At 42.1% G+C, this 21,289-nt stretch overlaps 1 protein-coding gene across 1 annotated transcript in view; it reads left to right on the forward strand.

The window, feature by feature from the left end:
* The first annotated feature begins 406 nt into the window (after positions 1-406).
* Positions 407-21,289, forward strand: part of SLC27A2 (solute carrier family 27 member 2) — a 45,783-nt gene continuing 24,900 nt past the window's right edge. Inside the window, exons 1-4 of the mRNA XM_059372803.1 lie at positions 407-1,095; positions 10,815-11,024; positions 15,188-15,346; positions 18,032-18,156. Of these exons, the coding sequence (XP_059228786.1) occupies positions 618-1,095; positions 10,815-11,024; positions 15,188-15,346; positions 18,032-18,156 (972 nt within the window). The 5' untranslated portion in view covers positions 407-617. The remainder of the gene's footprint in view (positions 1,096-10,814; positions 11,025-15,187; positions 15,347-18,031; positions 18,157-21,289) is intronic.

Raw genomic sequence — 21,289 nt, forward strand, 5'->3', positions numbered from 1 at the left:
AGGTGGAAAGCCTCTGGGACCAGGAACGGACGGGTGGGAATCCCACGTGGCGGTAGCACCTGGTACGCGTTACTAATTAATTACCAGACTCTCACATTTATAATGCGCTTTACCGATACTAAGTCACTTCTATAAGGCACTCCGCGGGTGGTAGCAATAAGTTACAGACTACGCCTACATTATCTCCTCTAATCTTCCCAACGTCCGCGAAGTGCGTCTTGTCATCACCATTTGACAAGGAAACTGTGGCTCCTCGGTCACAAGACAGAGACTCGACGTCGCGCCGAGGGACGGCCGAGACCCCGGCGAGCCGCCAAGCCGCCTCGCCGGACCCGGGAGGACAGCTAGGCGGGCGGGGCGCCCAGGTGGCTGCACACCCACAAGGGGGCGGGGTCAGCCGGCCTCTCCCTCCCGGCGTCCCCGCAGACCGCACACCGCTCCACTTGCCAGAGAGCCCGCTTTGGTGCCGGCACCCCAGGCGCCCCGCTGTCGCCCCAGCCTCGCCGCGCGCCCCCGCGCAGCCAGCACGCCGTCCGCCCGGAGCCCTCCCCGCCGCCGCGCTGCACGCCCGGAGCGCACCCACTGTCCTCGCGGGGACAGGGGGCCCCACCACCGTCATGCTGCCCGCCATCTGCACGGCACTGGCGGGGCTGCTGCTCCTACCGCTGCTGGTGAACCTTTGCTGCCCCTACTTGTTCCAGGACGTGCGTTTCTTTCTGCGGCTGGCCGGTGTGTCCCAGCGGGTGCGCAGCTACAGGGATAGGCGGCCGGTGCGCACGCTCCTGCACGTCTTTCTGGAGAAAGTGCGCCGGATCCCGCACAAGCCCTTCCTGCTTTACCGAGACGAGACGCTCACCTACGCGCAGGTGGACCGGCGCAGCAACCAAGTGGCGCGGGCGCTGCGGGAGCACCTCGGCCTGCGCCAGGGAGACTGCGTGGCTGTCTTCATGGGCAACGAACCAGCCTACGTGTGGCTGTGGCTGGGGCTGGTCAAACTGGGCTGTGCCATGGCGTGCCTCAACTACAACATCCGCGCGAAGTCCCTGTTGCACTGCTTCCAGTGCTGCGGCGCGAAGGTGCTACTGGCCTCGCCAGGTGAGCCCCGGGGAGCGCCGGCCCTGGCAATGGGCTCCTTCGCGCCGTGATAAACGCCGCTGCATGGTGTAGAGTAGAGCTTTGGAAAGGGAAGTTCAGATACCACCTGGAAGTGTAGAGGAAGGGAATAGCAACCCTTCCTCAGGCTAATGATCTTTAGAACAACCTGTTGTGGAAGCCTGCCAGGCACTGTATTAAGCACTAAGTGTTGCCTTTAATCCTATTAACAGATAGGGTTTACTACACCGGCTTTGTAGATTAAACCAGAGAGGTGACGCCTTACGCCTCCGCAGGTCACACAGCTGGGGGGAGAGGGGTTAACCACAGCTATCTACCTCCAGAGTCCAAGCTCTTAACCAGTATTGACAATCTTTGCGTTAAAATGCAGAGTCTTGAATGTGAATTCCAGAGGATCCAGAGTGTTCTCATCTCTGCTGTTTGATTGGCTATGTGATCACGAGAAAGTCACTTTCCCTCCCTGTCCTTTGGTTTCCTCCTCTAATACAGGGTCTTCACGGATGCTTCCAGCTCTCAAATGCAGTTAGCCTTTCTAGATTCTCACTGCAGAGAGAAGGTTACTGATCTGCTCCCCCAAAAGATTTTAGGGATCTGCTGCAGTGCCCTTATCAGCCCCCATTACATCTGTAGCCAAAGTGACTTCTGGTTTGAGAGTTACCTCTTGCTATGCTTCAGCAAGACCTGAAATGGTAACTTCATGCTCCAGGAGTGACCCGGCCAGGAAGAAACAAAGAATCTGTTACCCACAGGACTGTTGGCTTTCCTTCCTAGAGAGGGAATAAGGACTAGGAGTTGCTTCTCACTCTGTCAGTAAGGTCAGTAAGGGGAGGCCCAACCAGATAGGAGCTGAAAGACCTGAAGAAATAGGGAGCTAGGAAGCCCCACCTTTCTGAAATACCTTTCCCTGCCAGCGTCTATGCAGAGCGCTTTTATTACCCCGAGAGATAACATGTCATTACCCTCTATCAGACAGTTGAGAAAACAAACTTAAAATTCCAGCCCAGCTCCATCCAATTTTAAAGCCTGTGAATTGCCCCACATTGTGCTGCCTTCTTCTACATAGATGTTGGGCTAGAGCTGGAATGGATTAAGCATCCTCTGCTCTCTCCCCTACGTTTCACAACTAAGGAAACTGAGGCAAGCTAAGCATCTGGCGTAGGGTCACAGAAGGATGTCTGCTCCCTTGTGGGAAATCAAGAAACTTACCCACGTGTTTCATGTGGTATAAAATAATCCAAAAAATGAAGGCTTTGTATAAATGTTTAAAAATGGGGTCAACTTAACGACAGCCAAGTTACGTAAGGGGGATGGTCCCTTCAAGAAAATTCCCAGCAATTTCTAGTTGCCTGAGCAAAGAGATAATTTAACTTCTTAGTAACTGGAAGACTCTTAAACCTATTACTTTGGCTTTTGGTTCCAAAGAAAGTTATTATCACAGTGATCTTTTTACCCCTGGGCAGGAGACACTTCAATACTGTTTACCTGCATAGTACTTCAGGCTCCCTGTGAGGGACGTCAGGAACTGCAGAGATTGGTTCTGTTGAACAAACAAAGGCCCTGAAGGGTGATATCAATTGCCCAGAGTCACATAGTGGGTTAGCAACAGAGAGCTGGGGACGGAACCTACATGTTTTGTCCTGTTTTGTTTTGTTCACTTCCAAGGCACTTACTCTACTACACCACCTGAACATCAGTACATAAAAGTGAGACCTATATTGGAAATTTTGGCATGGCTACCATTCACCAGGGTTTGATTCTGTGCTTTGAACTTCAGCCTTAGGGCTTGTGGAGTAGTAAGAGCTCTTGAATTCCCACTAGCTGTCAGATTCTGGAGTCTAGGCAAAAGACCAGCACCGTGGCATTTATCATGAAGATTGATCCCGTTGTCATGAATTTTGGTGAATTTTGATAAAGCTTAACAGGGCTCAATTATAATTAACAGGCCAATTATAGCTTTGGAATTTACTCTATAGGAGCACCCATCACTCAGAAAATATGACATTCTCTCTGTAGTACATTTCAGGTCCTTCTCCATAGAAGGGTATGACGGAAGTAATTACATGGAAACATTGCCTTCAGCTATATCCCGTATTGATTTTGTCATTGATAGAAAACAGGTTTTGGGGCTGATAGTTTTTCAAGCAACTTCCCAAACAGAATTTGAGTGAGATAGGAAAACATGCCGGAGGACCCCTAAAATCGTACATTTTCTCTGTTGCCATCTATGCTAACATTCAGATCATCACTAAATTAGTTCTTCTACTGGAAGGCTATCCTATGTCTCCTTCATCAGCTCACTGGCCAGGCTTACCTACACTGCATGGCTCAGCACAACTGTGAAAGGCTCCCTTTAGGTAGTACTCTTTCACAAGCTCTAATAACTCTTAAAGATACTATTATAAGACTGAGATCCAGAGATCTGTAAAATATTCCAGGTTACTTTTGACCTGGTTTTGCAAGGTTGCCAAAAATAAAATTGGACCTCCTTTGAACAATGGGATGAAGGAAAATGCCTTCAATAACTTTCAAAAGCATTTGTGTCATAATGGTGGAGCATTTTGTTATAAAACTAGTGTCAGGACCAAGGAGAAGTCTTTTTTTTTTTTTTTTTTTTTAAATTTATTTGACAGAGAGAGATCACAAGTAGGCAGAGAGGCAGGCAGAAAGAGAGGAGGAAGCAGGCTCCCTGCTGAGCAGAGAGCCCGATGTGGGACTCGATCCCAGGACCCTGAGATCATGACCTGAGCCGAAGGCAGTGGCCCAACCCACTGAGCCACCCAGGTGCCCCAAGGAGAAGTCTTGTCAGACAAACTTGAGGTCAGGTTGAGAAAAGCAGATGAACCAACCATTTAATTTGATAGCAAGAAACGTTACGGAGTCCTTGTACAATTACCTTGTACAAGGTACAATTTGGTTGCCATGATAGGATAGGGAGAAAAGAAGAGTTCGTTTGTTCAAGGATCTTATAGTCCAGTAAAAGAACTAAGCCACATTCACAAATGACTGTGACATCCAGGAGGATGTAAAAAGTATGTTAAGTCTGCTGAGAGAGATACAAAGTGCTGGGGTCAGGGTGGGGGCTGGTGAACAGAGGGCGAACACTTCTGGGGACATTAACAACTGAGCTTGGCAAGGGCAGTTGGGGACAGGGCGTCCAAGCAAGAGAAGCCCAGAAGCAGTTTGCATCAGGTTCATAACATAGATGCTTCATTAGAATTTTACTTTGTGAGGACAACAGCAGGCTGGACTTAAATAATGGTAATTTTTAAAAGCTGTCTACAGAATGGACTCCACTGCAGAGAAAATAAGGACCCAGAGAATTCAAAGAATGGCCAACAGCAGTGGTCTCACTTCCATGGAGGGAGATGATTTTCCAATACCAACTTTAGCCAAGGGTCAAGGCAGGTACTCATCTCCACTCCTCTCTCTGGGCTGCTCGAGGAAAACTTAGATGCCTTGCCTCCGTGTACTTTGTCTCAAAGGCTTAGAATTCTCTCCTGTATCTTTGAAGCAGGCCCTAGTACTACCTAGCACGTAGTAGTCACTCAACAAATGTTTGTCAAATTAATGAGTTCCATTATCCTGATTGGCTGTGACTGGCTTTCTTCTCTGAAGTATGAGAACTGTTGGGTCAGGCATGAGGACACGAAAAATGTTGTAAAAAAGTTAAATATATCCCGATTTGAGAAAATCCATTTAGATCCAGTTCCCTCCAAGCCCAGCCTCACCCTACCAGACTTGTTTACCTCGAAGTTTACCTCTGGCAATGGACTGTAGGAGAGAGATGCTCTCATGGGGTCTCATTGCCAGAGAGGAAACTGACATGAGCATAGGATGGGCTGGGACTGTAGTCGTGAGGGTTTCTGCATAAGATGGTGGAGGATAAAAGCCTAGGCATCAAATGAGTAACGTACTCGGGGTCTGGACAGAGAGCTAGCTTAAAGAGGCTCTCTAAAATTTTTCTTCATGCCCTGCTCATACCTAAAGGTTGCAAGGGGCATTCAAAATAAACTACCAGGTTTAAACTACCAGGTATTTGCAAACACTAACAGCTCTTTTTCTTTAGAAACAAGAAGGGAGTGAAGGTGTGAAAACAAAAGCCACTTTAAATCAGGTGTTATTGTTATTGAAACTGAAGAAGGTTAGGGTTCAGATTATTCTGCACCTTGAATATAAGTGGCCAGTATCTGAAAAGGACCTTCCCACAACCTCTGACCAAAAATAAGGAAGCAGATAGCTGGTAGATAGGTGGCAGGGTTGCTTATGGATACCAATTATGTAAGTCCTGATATGACCTGACAGCCTCCTAATCAAAGAATTAACCTTGATTCCAGGGCTATTTAGAAAGCAAGGGTTCCCATAAGTAAGAACTTTAAGAGAAACGAAAATAGTATTAAGAAGTTACATACATGTTGGGGCGCCTGGGTGGCTCAGTCAGTTAAGGCCTCTGTCTTGGGCTCAGGTCATGATCCCAGGGTCCTGGGATGGAGCCCTGCATCGGGCTCTCTACTCATCGGGGAGCCTGCTTCCTCTCTCTCTCTCTCTCTCTCTCTCTCTGCCTGCCTCTCTGCCTACTTGTGATCTCTGTCTGTCAAATAAATAAATAAAATCTTTAAAAAAAAAAAAAAAGAAGTTATATACATGCATAAAGGTAAGATGAGTGTTTATTTCCCTGTTAAAGATTAACCTATTCCAGGTGGGACTTAACTTTCATTAAACGTGTTTCTGACCTTAGGGAGATTTGTATTGTGTGGGGCAGGGGGAGGGGTAAATGCATGCCTCTATCTGCAGGGTGTTGACGTATAGACCAGACTGTAGGTTATTAAATGCTGTAATTTCCAAACTGCCGATGTAAAAATGCAAAATCACAGTTACAAATGGCATTAGAAAACCTGCTTTCAGACTGTCTCCAAAGATTGTTAAGAACTAGTTTGTGCTTCAGTTGCCTTTTTGAGTGAAGAAAAGATAAGCCTTCAATCCTGACTTGTGCAGCTACCAACCATTTCACAATCATCCTGAGATTTTTATCAAAACACGTTTCCTTTCACGCCTCCTTTTCAGATCCTACTTTGTTGAGATAAGCATTTGGAGTGTTTTCTGACTCAGTCAGATACTCATTCAAGGAGACAATCGAGTAGCAGAACTAGCTGCTAGACTGAATGCCTTGCCCATCAGAAAGCTGCAGCGTTAGCCAGTAGCACCTTGCCACCTTGGTGACGAAGACTGGTTCAGCTCACCAACCTGTATGTCTCCCTGATCTCTAGGAATGGGCCGTGTGTTCATAAATTCCTCTTCTTCTCTTATTTAAGATCGAAAGAAGGGAGGGAGGGAAACTTCATATGCTCCCTTGATTTCTTTTTTCTTTTTTGAACAAGGCAGATTTTAAGGGAGGGGAAACGTTATCCCTCAATATTCCCTCACTCAAGTATGCACTGCTTTCTCTGAGATTCTGTTTCAATCCAACTTAAACGTAGACTAATGAGGAACCAACAGATCTACTCTATACCATTCAGACCCCTTTCTGTGAATACTGTTTTTCACACCCAAGCTTCAACAAAGCTCAAGGTTATGCTTTTCAAAGAAGATGAACAAGAGATTGTCAATATTGCCCTTCAAAGGTAGATCCACATGCTTTATTTAACAAGAACTAAGCAGAAGGACAAATAGACAATATCTTCTAAAAAGTAAGGCACTCTCTCAAAACTTGAACCCGAATGGCTAGTATAGGATGCAGCAGGAATCGCATAAACCCAATATATTTCTGTTTATTTTGTATGTATCCTTCCATACATAGGCTCACTGAACTTCTGTCTTCGTTTGTAGAAACAGGATGACTGTATCAATATCACAGGGTTCTTGTGAAAATTATATGATGTGATATATGTAAAACTACTGTACAGACTGTTCTATACAAATGGAAACATTAAGGCTTTGTTATCAGTAAGGATGCAAGGGGTAGTGGGTGTTGTTATGGACTACTCAAATGCGCCCTTCAGTACTGAGATGCTCATTCCTCCGCTGCTGGGAACATGGGCAGTGGAATCTCTTAGCCAGGACCCTCTCCAGGACTTGTCCTTGCTTCAAGAGAGCCATTGTGCCAGAGTACCAATAGGATCAGAGAACCAGTTGAACGAGGTCTCTGTGTGGTTGCATCGCTGTTCAACCTTGCCCTCTATCTAGTCTGCTTCCCTTGCAACCTGACAGGTGTCATTGTCAAGTGGACTCCTGCATGTAAATCTCAGAACAGAGAGTTCTCAGGATCTCAGCCTGGGCCGAGTAGAGCTTTTGGGTCCTGGTTGATTGCCACTTTTAAGTAAGCAGACTTTACAGTAATAACACCCACACTGGACAAAATTTGTGAAGGAGAAAACATATAGGTCCAGTTGTATTTATAAAGGGCTTAAGGAAAGATACTAAATATCAAATAGCTGGTTAACAGAAATCCAGAAGCTCCTTTCAAATTTCAGTTTTTATATCAGCATGTCTAGTTTAAAGGAAGAAAGGATGCTGCCATCAGGTATGTTAGGTGTGTCCTAATATGGTTGGTGACACTGGACTCTCAAGTCAATGCCCAAATGCAAATTCTACACCAACAGTGCAGAGGACATGTAGGGAAATTGTTGGGCAGGATCAATTGCCTTCCCTTCAGATGAGATGAATTCTACTAAAGGTATCACAAACTAAAGGCTTACAGAGGACTGGGTAGCAACATGAATGCAGTAAAAGATGCGTGATGCCAAATTGCTTGAACTGTAATCTAGCATGACACCAGCTTAATTGCATTTCCTTTTACCTTTTTAAAAAATGGAATGTAAACTTCAGGCTGAAAAATGTATCATGTTTTTACCTGCAATCCATATGCCCTGACTTACACCAGGGACTTGGACTATATTCTAGACTCTTCTCCCAACCTTCTTTTCCCCAGTCAACTTTAGCCACTTTCAGCTACTTTGAGACCATGTTGTTGGCCTCTGGACCTTTGGATAAGCTGTTCACTCTGCTAGAAACAGGCTCAGTCAATCTCCGTTGGTCTTCAACTTGCCAACTCCTGTTCATCTTTCCGGGTCTCCACTGAGATGATACTGCCTCTGGATTGCCTTTGTGCCCCTCCCAAAATGCCATATCCCCTGTTGTGACACCTAGGACACCTTACTTAAATGGATGATTTCTTCGCTTCCTCCCGCATTAGGCTCTGTAGAAGCAGGGACTGTGTCTGTTTCCATCACGGTTATATCCAGTGCTTAGAACCATGCCTGGCACATAGGAAGCCTTCTTCAAACAGATGATGGATAAATGTTGGGAAAGAGGGGGGCAAAGGGGAAAGACTAATCAAGATAAATTACAACACAGTGTTTGAGTATATAGCTTCAGGGGAGGGAGAGGGAGAGGAGATTTCGTAATTCTTGATCCTTGATCTCAACATTTTCACCAATAGAGGAGAAAAAGAACAAGCAAGTCACACAGTGTACTAATACTAATGTAGGCCCCTGTGGGAGCACCCCACTCGGCGGGGGAAGGGAAGGCAACAGAGAGAAGTGTTGCCAAGGCTGAGTCTTGAAGGATATGCTCGAGTTTTCCAGGTGACCAGGATAGAGGACGGCACTCAGAGTAGGTGAAGCTATCTGGACAAAGGTCATGAGATGTGGAAGTATGGATACATTCAGTTCACATAGATCGATGTGGTTAGAGGAAAGGGGATAAGAGATGGTACTAGGAGATGACATCAGTAAAGTCCCCAGGGGTTAAACTGTGAATGGGCTCAGAACTTCACATGCTTCATAAGGAGAGTAGACTCTACCATAAGGGCTTAGCAGCCATTGAAAGATTTTAAGCAGGGCAGTAATAAGAAACCATAGTGTAGCTGCTAAGTTGGAAGCAGGGAAAGAGTAGAGGCAGGGAGATTGGTCTGGAAGCCTATCGGGAAGATCGATAAAGACCTGAACCAAGGCAGTGGCAAGGGATGGGGTGTTAACCATTCCAGTTTTTATAAGAGGGGTATTTTTTGGTTAATATTTTGAAGTGCTGAAGGACTAGAAAGCAATCTGATCTGGTGGAGGTGGAAAACAGTTGAAGCCAATAGAATCTTAAAGGATGGTAGCCAACAGACACACAAGGAGAAAACTCCTCATGAAAGGAAACATGATTATATAATGTGTTACTCTGCTCTGCAGTGAATAATATTTACATAGTCATAATCTTGTTGACCCTGATTATTGGTGCCCACTTCTAGAGCCAACCCATAAACAAAGCTGGGAAGATGGAATTATAGTCTCAGAAAAGATGTAAATTCTATGAACCTAGACAGCGTAAAGTGGAGATAGTGACTATTGATGGACGGGGGAGAACAAGAGTGGGGATCAAAATCGATAGGTCAAGAGGTAGCAGGAAAAGCACATTATTTGGTGATACAGAGGCAATTGTTAGAAGAAACAGATTTTTAACACTTGAAAGTAATCACCTCTAGGTGGCACGTTTAGTTTTGAAGAGGCAAGGGGAATGGAACTGTTGGTTTTCATAATAAACTCTTTCGTACTATTTGATTTCTTTTTACCAGGTGCATGAGTCTTCTGGTTAAAATGTTTAAAATATTTTTTTAAATGTATGTGGCTTGATGGTATTTCTTGTTTTGATGGAGCCATCATATATAAACAAATGAAAAACAAAGCATATAAGATGAATTAGGGATGGCCTCCCCAAGGTACTTCCCTGGGGTATTGGGTCAGCTTCCTATTAAGAATAAGTATATTCAGTTCAGTTTTCACAAGGTCGAGACAAATAAGCGGAAAGGCCACCTTATCTTGTGGTTGAAGGGCACAGAAATCAAGCAGCAAACATGAAATGTGGTTTATATATTAAATCAGTACCTTTTAAATTTTTTGACGTTGGCCTACAGTAGAAAAATGTATTTGTTTGTGACAGTATACACACACTCATACAACTGACTGAAAGCTGTTTTTAAAAAAGTAATATTTACCTGTTCCTATGTGTGATATACTCTGAAAACATATTTCATTCTACTGGAATTTTTAAAATTTTGGTCACTTCAAATGATTTCAAAAATCCACCACTGTATTGTGACCCACAGTTTGAAAAACACGCTAATTGGCCCTGATTTTTTCTTAGAGCATAAAATATGCTTATGAAATTTGGAGCTCCTTTCTCAGATGAGTTGAACTTTCCTAGGGAAACTATTTGCTCCTGATGTGTTAAGAAATATGTCTGTATGTGTACATATAAAGTTGGCTTCTGTCATCATTATTAGTTAGCATGGTTGCCTTGCTTTTGTTTTTTGTCTCCTACCTTAAAATTTTCTTTTTTTCTTTTTCATCATTGGGACACATATGTTGGGAATAACCAAATTCATTTCTGGAGTATTTTGAGACATATACCAGACATGCATGTAAGTTATGCACTTATATATCTTGGTTTTTATCCATGTGTCAGTTTGTTTGAAATCTTCAACCAACCACCTGATGCTAGGAACCCATTAAAACCCAGCCTTCCCCCAAAACTTGGAATCTTGTGAAATTTCCAAATCTAGCAAAATCCATGCTTAAAACTGTATAACTATAAGTACCCCATGTCATGTCTATACATTTCAGCAAAAATTATGCTGGAAACAAAATCAATATGAAGCCTGTTGCACTAAGAGAACTTCAGTGGACTAATATAATTCATTTGGATTTTCTTTCCACATTAAGAACTACAAGACGCTGTTGAAGAGGTGCTGCCAAGCCTGAAAAAGGATAATGTGTCCATCTATTATGTGAGCAGAACTTCTAACACGGATGGGGTCGACTCTTTACTAGACAAAGTAGATGAAATGTCAACAGAAGCTATTCCAGAGTCTTGGCGGTCCGAAGTCACTTTTTCCACTCCTGCCTTATACATTTATACTTCTGGAACCACAGGTAAAAATAAAGGATTCTCAAAGAAATGGACTTAGCCTGAAGGAGTTAAATGTTGCATTAAGTTTTCAAATGTTCTTTCCCTTGGCAAAACTTATCGGATATCTAATACTTTAGAGGATTTAGCTCTTTGCCTGTGGGAACTGGTCTTGTTTCATAGCATGTGATCCTATTTGGGTGTCTCCAAGCTACCTGTATTTCCCCATCGCTGGTATGTAGAACAGAGAAAGAAGTTAGCCAAGAAGTACAAACATAGTTATGATAATAGATAAAATTTGGCACTGAATAAGTTTTGGGAATTTTTTAAATGATGGTTGGATTTCAATTATCTTATATCACAAGTCTATACATAATGGATAGCCAGTTATAAATGGGGCACCAAAGAAAATGAGAGAACAATAACAGAGTTGTATTTACATAAATGCTTTGACCATTATCTTCCCATGCAACACTGACTGGGAGCTGTTTGGTGATGTGGGTGTAGAATGGCTCTAGCCCAGGGCCTGAAGTACTGTATTTCACCAAATCTAAGATACCTTCAACTATAAGCTGCAGCATAATTTTATGAACCATAAAGAAAAAAACACTGCCAATTAACAGTGCTATTGGAATAACTATATGGAACAGGCAATATCAAAGATAGAATATACTAGGCATTCTCCTATAAGCTTTAGGGTCTCGCGTTTATACAACTCTCCCACCATCCTTAAGATGAGTACCGTTCTTATCCCCATTTTACAGATGCAGAAACTCGTGCTTAGAGAGATTAAGAACTTCTCAAGGTCATTTGTCAGGATTCACCTTGGTTGGATGACACTACTTCTCACCCATCTGACCTCTCTGCCACAATACCTCCCAGTTCTTCGATTTAACAGATAATGTGGTGTTTGCCTGCTCTAGGCCAGAGAAAACATTATCAAAATGTAATAATATGAGACCATATGGATATATTTAAAAGGAGGACAAGAAGCCAGTGCCAGCATGCTGATGGTTATTATTAATATTAGAAAACTGAATATGTGACTCATTTCTCCTTTTGATTAAAATTTTAATTTAATTTAAGCAGGTATTGCATGCAGGCATTTCCTTGTAAAACAATCAAACATTATAAAGCTAAAGTTTCCTTTGAGCCTTTTATCCCAACACCAGCCTATAAACACTCCCTTCTTTTACCTCAACAGACCCTCAGCACCCATCTGTTCTCCCAATTCCTAGACCTGAGTTTAACCTCAAGATGGGCTCCCTTTTGTACACTTACTTTCATTAAGTATTTTCTTTAAGTAAATGAAGGGAGACTGGGCATGACATATTAAATCCAGTGCCCAAAGCTTGTCTATCCTGTTTCTGTCAGAAGTTATATCTATTGCCACGCCATCAGAATGGTGGGATGACATAGTTAACCAAATGCTTCCCCAACATACAGACAGTACCTTAATATATGGGAATTTATCCTCATTTATCCTCATTTCTTAATAGAATGGTAAAATTAAGTTGTGAATTTTGGGAAATAATTGAGAAAAAGTCAGCCCTCAGTTAGTTATAGGGAATTCTAGTTAATGCTACACAAGAATAGAACTTCACAATGTAGTTTTTGGCAGTCAAATATAAAACCCACTTTAGGGAGAAAAAGACACTGAGCTCCCCTTAATTTAATCCCATAATTCTGAATTTATATTTAATTGGAAGGTGATTGGGTTGATGTTTACTTTGCTTTTCTCCTTATCTCTAAATAAAATATTTGTTAAGTAACTCTTGTAAAAATTAATTAAAAGAACTTGAGGCACCTGGGTAGCATAGTCAGTTAAACATCTGACTCTTGGTTTCAGCTCAGGTCATGATCTCAGGATCATGAGATCAAGCCCAGTGTTGGGCTCTGTGTTCAGCAGGGAATCTGCTTGAGATTCTCTTTCTCCCTCTGCCCCTCCCACTTGTGCTTGCTCTCTCTCTCTTTCTCCCTCTTTCTCAAATAAATAAGCCTTTAAAAAGAAGTTTAAAAAAAAAAAAGAGCTCACTTAAGCAATTGGAAAACAAGATGTTTTCCCTGTTCCTCAGTCATTAGTACAAAATTATGTAATAGTTACCATATATTCTTTTTTCTTCATTAATACAAAATCTTAAATTGGGAAATTTCTGAAAGTACCTCAAAGCAACGAAGGATATGTATTTCCTTTTTAAAAATATATTTTAGGGGCTCAGTGGGTTAAGCCTCTGCCTTCAGCTTAGGTTTTGTCTCAGTGCCCTGGGATCAAGCCCCGCATTGGGCTCTCTGCTCAGCGGGGAGTCTGCTTCCCTCTCTCTCTCTGCTTACTTGTGATCTCTCTCTCTGCCAAATAAATAAATAAAATCTTTTAAAAAATGATTTAAAATATATATATTTTTTAGAGTTTTTACTATCTGTACAATTATTTTCTGTGGTGAATACAATTGATTATCAATGCTTTCTTATATTTCTTAATATTAGTGTAGAATGGAACATTAATACTAACATAATGCCATTGGCCCACTGTCAAAGAAAATGAATTTTGAATTGTGTTCACAGTTATGACAGGTTTCTGACCACACTGCTTTACCTTATAATGAGTTGCTATTACTTAGGCCATACCTAGCTAAGGTGCCATCAAGTAAGTATGGAAGGATCTGAGTCTACAATGGACTGCCTTCCTCCTTAAAAAGTCCATTTACAGGGACAGCTGGGTGGCTCAGTTGGTTGGACAACTGCCTTCGGCTCAGGTCATGCAGAGTCCCGGGATCGAGTCCCGCATTGGGTTTCCAGGTCCATGGGGAGTCCACTTCTCCCTCTGACCTTCTCCTTGCTCATGCTCTTTCTCACTGTCTCTCTCTCAAATAAATAAATAAAATCTTAAAAAAAAAAAAAAAGTCCATTTACCTACTAATGTCTTAACCTCTAGCCCTAGCCCCTTAATAATGGCTTCAGGACCTCCCCACGACTGTGTCACCTTCCATGAGAAACAATATAAACAAATCCTTTTAATAGTGTTTTGCAAATATGCTATATAAATTATATTTAAGAAAATGCAATATACTAAAACTACACCGAGAAACCGTTTTTCACCTTTCAATTTGGCAAACATTCCAACATTTGAGAGAATACCTAGGCAAGGCTATGAGGATCAGGTCCACTCAGATGTTGCTGGTGAGAGAGTGGATTGGGACAGCCCTTATAACTGGCAATAGGGCGCTACCTATCAAAATTACAAAGATATGTTATCTTTTGACCCTACAGTCTCACTTCAGCAAATTTATCCTACAAATACAGCATCACTCATAGGATAAACTAGCATGTGGACCAGGCTGGAATAGCAAAAGAGTTAAATAAATTATAACACATAAATACAAAGACTTGATGCAACTGAGAGAAGGAGAGAATAAATGAATGAATGAATAAGGAAAGTTTCATTGTATAAATATGGACAGTTCTCAATCATCCAGTGTTAAGCAGAGAGGGAAAAATGCAGAAGTTTGTCCATTTTTTTAATGGAGGAAAGGGCAAGAACAAAATAAGCAACTCTTCCTATTTGCTTGTATTTATATAAAAACACTCTAGAAGAGGAGCTAAGAAATTAATAAAAGTGGTTATGAAGAAAAGTGATAGGAATGGAAAAGTATTCAATCTCTCTGAATCTCAGCCTTCTCCTCTGTGGATTAGAGAATATAATTTTACTGATCCTGTTAATTATGAGAAATATTTGAAATTTTGAAAATACCTTGCAAGATGACAGGTGTAGAGCAAAAATTAACAGACATTCATGCCTTTCTCTTCAAATTACTACTGGAGTAACCATCTAACTCAGTTCAGCAAGCAGTGGTCTGTGGGCCAAATACAGCCTCCCCTCCCTGTTGTGGCAAATAAAGCTTTCTCAGAACATAGCCACATTCATTCTTTTATATGGCTGGCTATTATCAGCTACAATAGCAAAGTTGAGTATTTATACCAGAGACTGTATGACCGTGCAAAGCCTAAAACATGGACTCTCTGGTCTCCTACAGAAGAAAATCTGCTGACTCTTGGTGTAACTGATTATGGCCCCATGCAATTCTCTAAGCACTGGACCATGGATCTTCCTAAGCCAGATCTCTCTCCCAGACAACATGTCTGTGAATGGCCAATCTTGGCTCACCCTGCCTTCTCTTGTATCTTTGCAAAGGTCTCCCGAAAGCTGCGACAATCAATCACCAACGCCTGTGGTATGGGACTGGCTTCGTCAGTGCCAGCGGGATTAAGGAAGATGATGTCATTTATACCACCCTGCCCTTGTACCACAGTGCTGCGCTAATGGTTGGTCTCCACGGATGTATCCTGTGTGGTAAGCTTTTTCTCTAAAGGCACTGGAGTCTGGTACACAGCCACACATGCTCCACGGGGAAAGTTAATACAAAGTCGGCGACTTTCCTGTCTGCCAGGAACGGCATTTGATTCTATGTTAGGAACAAGGGTATTTGGCTCCCACATCACCAGCAAGTATCTAGAATAATTTATATTTTCCCATGCCTGCTTATCTGATAATAGAGTGCTACAGTTTTCAGGATATCAAGGAGGAAATTTCCTCAAAATGTTCTGGGTGTTCATCCAGGTCAAGACACTTGATTCTTAGGTCCCATAAGTAAGTGCCCTCTGTAATTTCCATCTTCAGAAATCTGCATGTAGATCTCTGTCAGCATCTGATTTAAACTTCCCCCTTAGTTGTTCTCATCCTACTTTTTCTTCTCTGCTCCCACAGCTCTTCAGCTCTTGTCAGGATACCTGCTTTCCGTCCCTTCTCTTTCCTTCCAAAATTTTACCATACAAATTAGAGTTGCCATCTTGCCTCCTTTCAGTAGTCTTTATGCCCTTTGTATACATCAAGGCTCAGTCTAACGTCCACCTCTCCCAGAAAGCCATCTCTAACTCTCTAAGCTAAAAAAACAAAACAAACAAACAAACAAAAAGACCCTAATTTTTTCTTCCATGTGACATTTCATTTTAACTAATAATAAACATATATATAATAACATGTATGCATATACATATGTATGTGCCTGTGTTATGGCCCAAACCTCTCTGTCTTTCCCTCACCAATGATTGGTCAGTTATAAAATATTTACCCCAGCATCAGTACCCACCTCCACACTGACCTGGAATGACTGATGGGACCTGTCATATACTTGGGTTCATCAAGTGCAGAGGGCCTCTGAGGTCCCAAAGGGAAAACTCCATTACTCACACATTTGCTTATACATTCTTTTTTTTTTTTTTTAAATAAGACATTTGAGGTGATAGCAATGTACTTTTTTTTTTTTTAAGATTTTGTTTATTTATTTGACAGATGGAGATCACAAGTAGGCAGAGAGGCAGGTGGGGGGTGGGGGAGGAAGCAGGCTCCCCGCTGAGCAGAGAGCCCAATGTGGGGCTCGATCCCAGGACCCTGAGATCATGACCTGAGCCAAAGGCAGAGGCTCAACCCACTGAGCCACCCAGGTGCTTCCCATAGATACATTCTAAAGAAGAAAAAATAGTATTTTAAAAAATGTTTCCTCTTCTAAAACAGTGGACTTTTGTATACTTAGGAATAAAGCTAAACTAATAGCATGAAAAAAAAATTTGAGTTTTTAATTTCACTTTACTACATTTCATACCTATAGTTAGGTTGGGTCTGATATATATTATTTTTATCCATTATGTTGATTTCCTATTGCTATTGCTATTCCTAATGCTACTGTACCAAATTACCACAAACTTAGTGGCTTTATTTTTTTTTTAAGATTTTATTTATTTATTTGACGGACAGAGATCACAAGTAGGCAGAGAAGCAGGCAGAGAGAGAGAGGAGGAAGCAGGCTCTCCAAGGAGCAGAGAGCCCGATGTGGGGCTCGATCCCAGGACCCTGGGATGATGACCTGAGCCGAAGGCAGAGGCTTTAACCCACTGAGTCACCCAGGCGCCCTTAGTGGCTTTAAAGGAATACAAGTTTTAATGCTGTTTTGAAGGTCAGAAGTCTTAAAACCAAGGTGTCGGCAGGGCTGCATCCCTTCTAGAAGCTCTAGGAGAGAATCCATTTCCTTGCTTTTTCCAGCTTCTGGAGGCTTTAGCTCATGGCCACTTCTTCAGTCTTCAAACCACATCATTACAACATTTTGTTTCCATTATCCCATCTTCTTCTGCCCTTGACCTGCTTGCCTTCCTGTTATAAGGACAGCTGTGATTTCACTGGGCCCACCCAGGTAATCCACTGTGATCTTCCCATGTCAAAATCCTGAATTTAATCACCTCTACACAGTCCTTTTTGCCATGTAAGGTACCATATTCACAGGTCCTATGGATTAGAACAGGGACATCTTTGGGAACCATTATGTCTACCTCACCCATCAAAGAACAGTTTTCCTGCTTGCTCAAGACCCTACTACTCCATTGCCTGCAGAGTTAAGTTTGACTCTTCCACTTGGCACTTCCAAGTTCTCCATGATGGCACCCCTAGCTGCTTCTCCAGGTTCCTCTCCCATGACTCACCCACTCTTCACCACTCCAGTCACGATCCAGCTGAGTCTTGGCTATCTTTCCACGCCTTCTGGACTGTCCTGTCTTTATGTTTCACATTGTTTCCTCTGCCTGGAATTCTCTCATCTTTCTTCATATTCATTGCTCAAGACATAATTCAAGTCCTACCTCTTCCAAAATATGCCCTTCTCAGCACTTATCCCCAAGCACCCGAATTAATACACACACACACCCTCATTCACATTCCCTTAGAGATTCATTTGAACACCCTATTTATTGCACACTGACTTTTATTAGAAAGACGTCTGCATGTGTCTGTCACCCACCAGATTGAAAGCCTCTGTGGAATAAATAAAACCATGCCTTATTGGTTTTCATCTTGACTATAAGCAGTACTCAAAACTTGGTTATGAATATAATTCATATTTAAATTTCTACCTTTCAAAAAATGACAAATACAACCATGGAGTTTTTCATAGCAATTCTTTTTTAACACTTTATATACACTTCTCTGTAGGTTCTACTATTGTCTTGCGGAGCAAATTTTCAGCCAGCCAGTTCTGGGATGACTGCAGGAAGTATAATGTCACTGTCATTCAGTATATTGGTGAACTTCTTCGGTATTTATGCAACTCACCCCAGGTAACACTCCCCAAGTTTCATTCTTTTTGAGATGGATAAGGGGAATTCCCATGACTCTGGGTCCTGCTAGGCTTCAGCAGAGACTTACCTATCTACCAGTTTTCAGTTTAGACCACGGTTGTTCATCGCGATGAAGTGCATGGCGCCCCACCTATCCTATAGAGGGGATTTACTAGGTGTCAGTTGTTAATATTACTTTTGCCTACTTTTTTACCTGTTCTCAATTCTTACCCTCTACCGAGCAGATCCTCTCCTTCCCTAACTGTCTAAAGCCTACTCACTCTCAAAGCCCAGTTGAAAGGATACCTCATACGTTAAACCTATTTGGGTCACTCCAGCAATATTTGATTTCTTTCCCTCGCATCATTTAATTTCTACCCACTCTGGCCCTGTCACCTTGCATGTATTTGTTTTCACACCTTCCATCCTCCCTAAGCTGTAAAGTCTTTGATGGCAGGGACCACATCTTGTATCCTTACTTCGGCTTATACCACAGGCTTACAGGAATCATTTACTTAATGTTGCTTGAATAAATCACCATGTGGCCTTGAAACCATCTGACTAAGTCTGTCAACAGGCTTGAGCCGATGCCCCAAGGTTAGTCCAGAGGCCTGGGATCTACCCTGTTTGCAGATATCCACATATCTTGATGGGGTTCTTTGAAAGAACTTCTTCTGCCCTACCCCTCAAGTATTATCAGAGGCCTGACAGCCTGCCTGAGGACCAAATCAAGGGTTCACAACAGCAGCACTGCTGACATCTTCAGTGCATTCATTCTTTGCCATATGGAGTTGTTCCGTGTACTGTAGGATGTTTGGTATCGTCTTTGGCCTTTATGCAGGACATGCCAGTAGTACCCTCCCCTTCCCCCCCACCAGGTTATGACAATCAAAATGTCTTCAGACATTGCCAGATGTCCCCTGACAAACAAAATCAGCCCCAGTTGAGAATCACTAGACTAGATAATGCAGTAAACTCACCAGATCCTGATTCCTGTAGTCCTTTTAATCAAAACAAACTCAGAGAATCACTAAGTTGATAAATTATTATTTATAAGCACCTGTTATCTTCAACTTATATAACATCTGCCGTGACACAGGAAGAAGCATAGGATGCTCTGGCCCCCATTCTTCCCCTCCTCACTTCATTCAGTCTCTGCCCACATGTCAGCTAATCAGAGAGACCCCTCCTACTAATCAACAAGTGTTATCACCTCACCCCTTACCATTCATCTCATGGGTGACTGCTTTTCATAGGATTGTACCTCCTGACACAGGACAGGTTTATGTGACTATTGTCTGTCTCCCCCAGTTGCATGAAAGTTCCATGCACCAGGGGCTTCATTCGCTGCCAGACCTCTAGCCCTGAGATCTGTATGTGGCATATTCGATGCATCAACAAACTTCATTGAATGAACCTCTAAATTCTGGCCCCTCAAGGATGTATGACTAACTTTAGAGAGGTATACAGTTCCCCTGGGATGCTTAGACTTAGCACATATTATTCTGATCTGGGCAGCAGATTCACCAGCTTCGTGAGAGTCATAATTAGCTGTGAACTGGATTAGGACCTTTCTCACAGCAATCTCTGTTGAAGTCATTATTGAATTTTTTTCACATTAGTATCCCATCTGGCCCTCAAGATTGCATGCTTCACTATTAAAACTCAGAAATCCATATGGGGCCCTTGTGTTTGGCTTTTCTCCTCTGCCTTAAAAGCCCCCTTTGTCAGTTAGAAGTCTCCTGGGGGAGGGTGTGTGGACTTGAGGAAAATAAACATGTTTGTGTAACTCTTTCAGGCTTACACACACTCACACATATAAACACTTCCACCTTTCTCCTTCCTCATAACGCTGTTTCAGATGCTGAAAACTAAAATTTGATTGGGACTTTCTATCTTCAAAATATATTATGATTTATTGTATAATTCACAGATTACCTCAAATCTAGAAGATACAGAATTTCTATTAGCTCTTGCTCCTCCCCTACCCCTCAGTTCTGGGTTGTCTTCAAAATACTTATGAGAAGTATAAAGAATGATCAATGTTACTTAAAAAAAAAAAAAAAAAAAGAAAGAAAAACCTTCAGAAACCTTCAGTCAAAGACTTTAAAAATAATATAAGCTTATTTAAGAAAATCCTTAAGACAGCAAAACTGTTAGTACTAATAAATGAATTTAGCAAAGTAGCAGGATACAAAGTCAACACACAATAATCTGTTGTATTTCTATACACTAACAATGAACAATCTAAAAGATAATTACAAAAACACTAACATGAAAAAGAATACAATACTTAAGAATGAACTTAACCAAGGAGGTGAAAGACATGTATAATAAAAACTAGAAAACATAGATGAAAGAAACTAAAGAAGACATAAATAAATGAAAACACACCCCATGTTCACAGATTGGAAGATTTAATATTGTTAAAATAATGCTGCTACCCAAAGAGACCTATAGATTCAATGCAATCCCTATCAAAATCCCAATGACATATTTTGTGAATACAGAAGAAGACCTAACCTAAAATTCATATGGAGCCTCAAGGGACCCCAAATAGCCAAAGCATTCTTTTTTTTTTTTTTAAGATTTTATTTATTTACTTGACAGACAGATCACAAGTAGGCAGAGAGGCAGGCAGAGACATTGAGAGAGGGAAGCAGATTCCCCGCTGAGCAGAAAGCCTGACGTGGGACACAATCCCAGGATCCTGGGATCATGACCTGAGCTGAAGGTAGAGGCTTTAACCCACTGAGCTACCCAGGCACCTGCAAAGCAATCTTGAAAAAGAATGAAACTGGGGGATTTACACTTCCTAATTTCAAAACTTACTACAAAGCTATAATAATCAAAACAATATGGTACTAACATGAAGACAGACGTATAGACCAGTGAAATAGAATAGAGAGCCCAGAAGTAAGCCCTTGTCAATGTTAATCATTGCCAAATGATTTTTTTTTAATTTTTTATTTTTTATAAACATATATTTTTATCCCCAGGGGTACAGGTCTGTGAATCACCAGGTTTACACACTTCACAGCACTCACCAAAGCACATACCCTCCCCAATGTCCATAATCCCACCCCCTTCTCCCAAGCCCCCTCCCCCCAGCAACCCTCAGTTTGTTTTGTGA

This window comes from Mustela nigripes, chromosome 13 (assembly GCF_022355385.1).
Source record: "Mustela nigripes isolate SB6536 chromosome 13, MUSNIG.SB6536, whole genome shotgun sequence".
Classification (NCBI taxonomy): Eukaryota; Metazoa; Chordata; class Mammalia; order Carnivora; family Mustelidae; genus Mustela; species Mustela nigripes.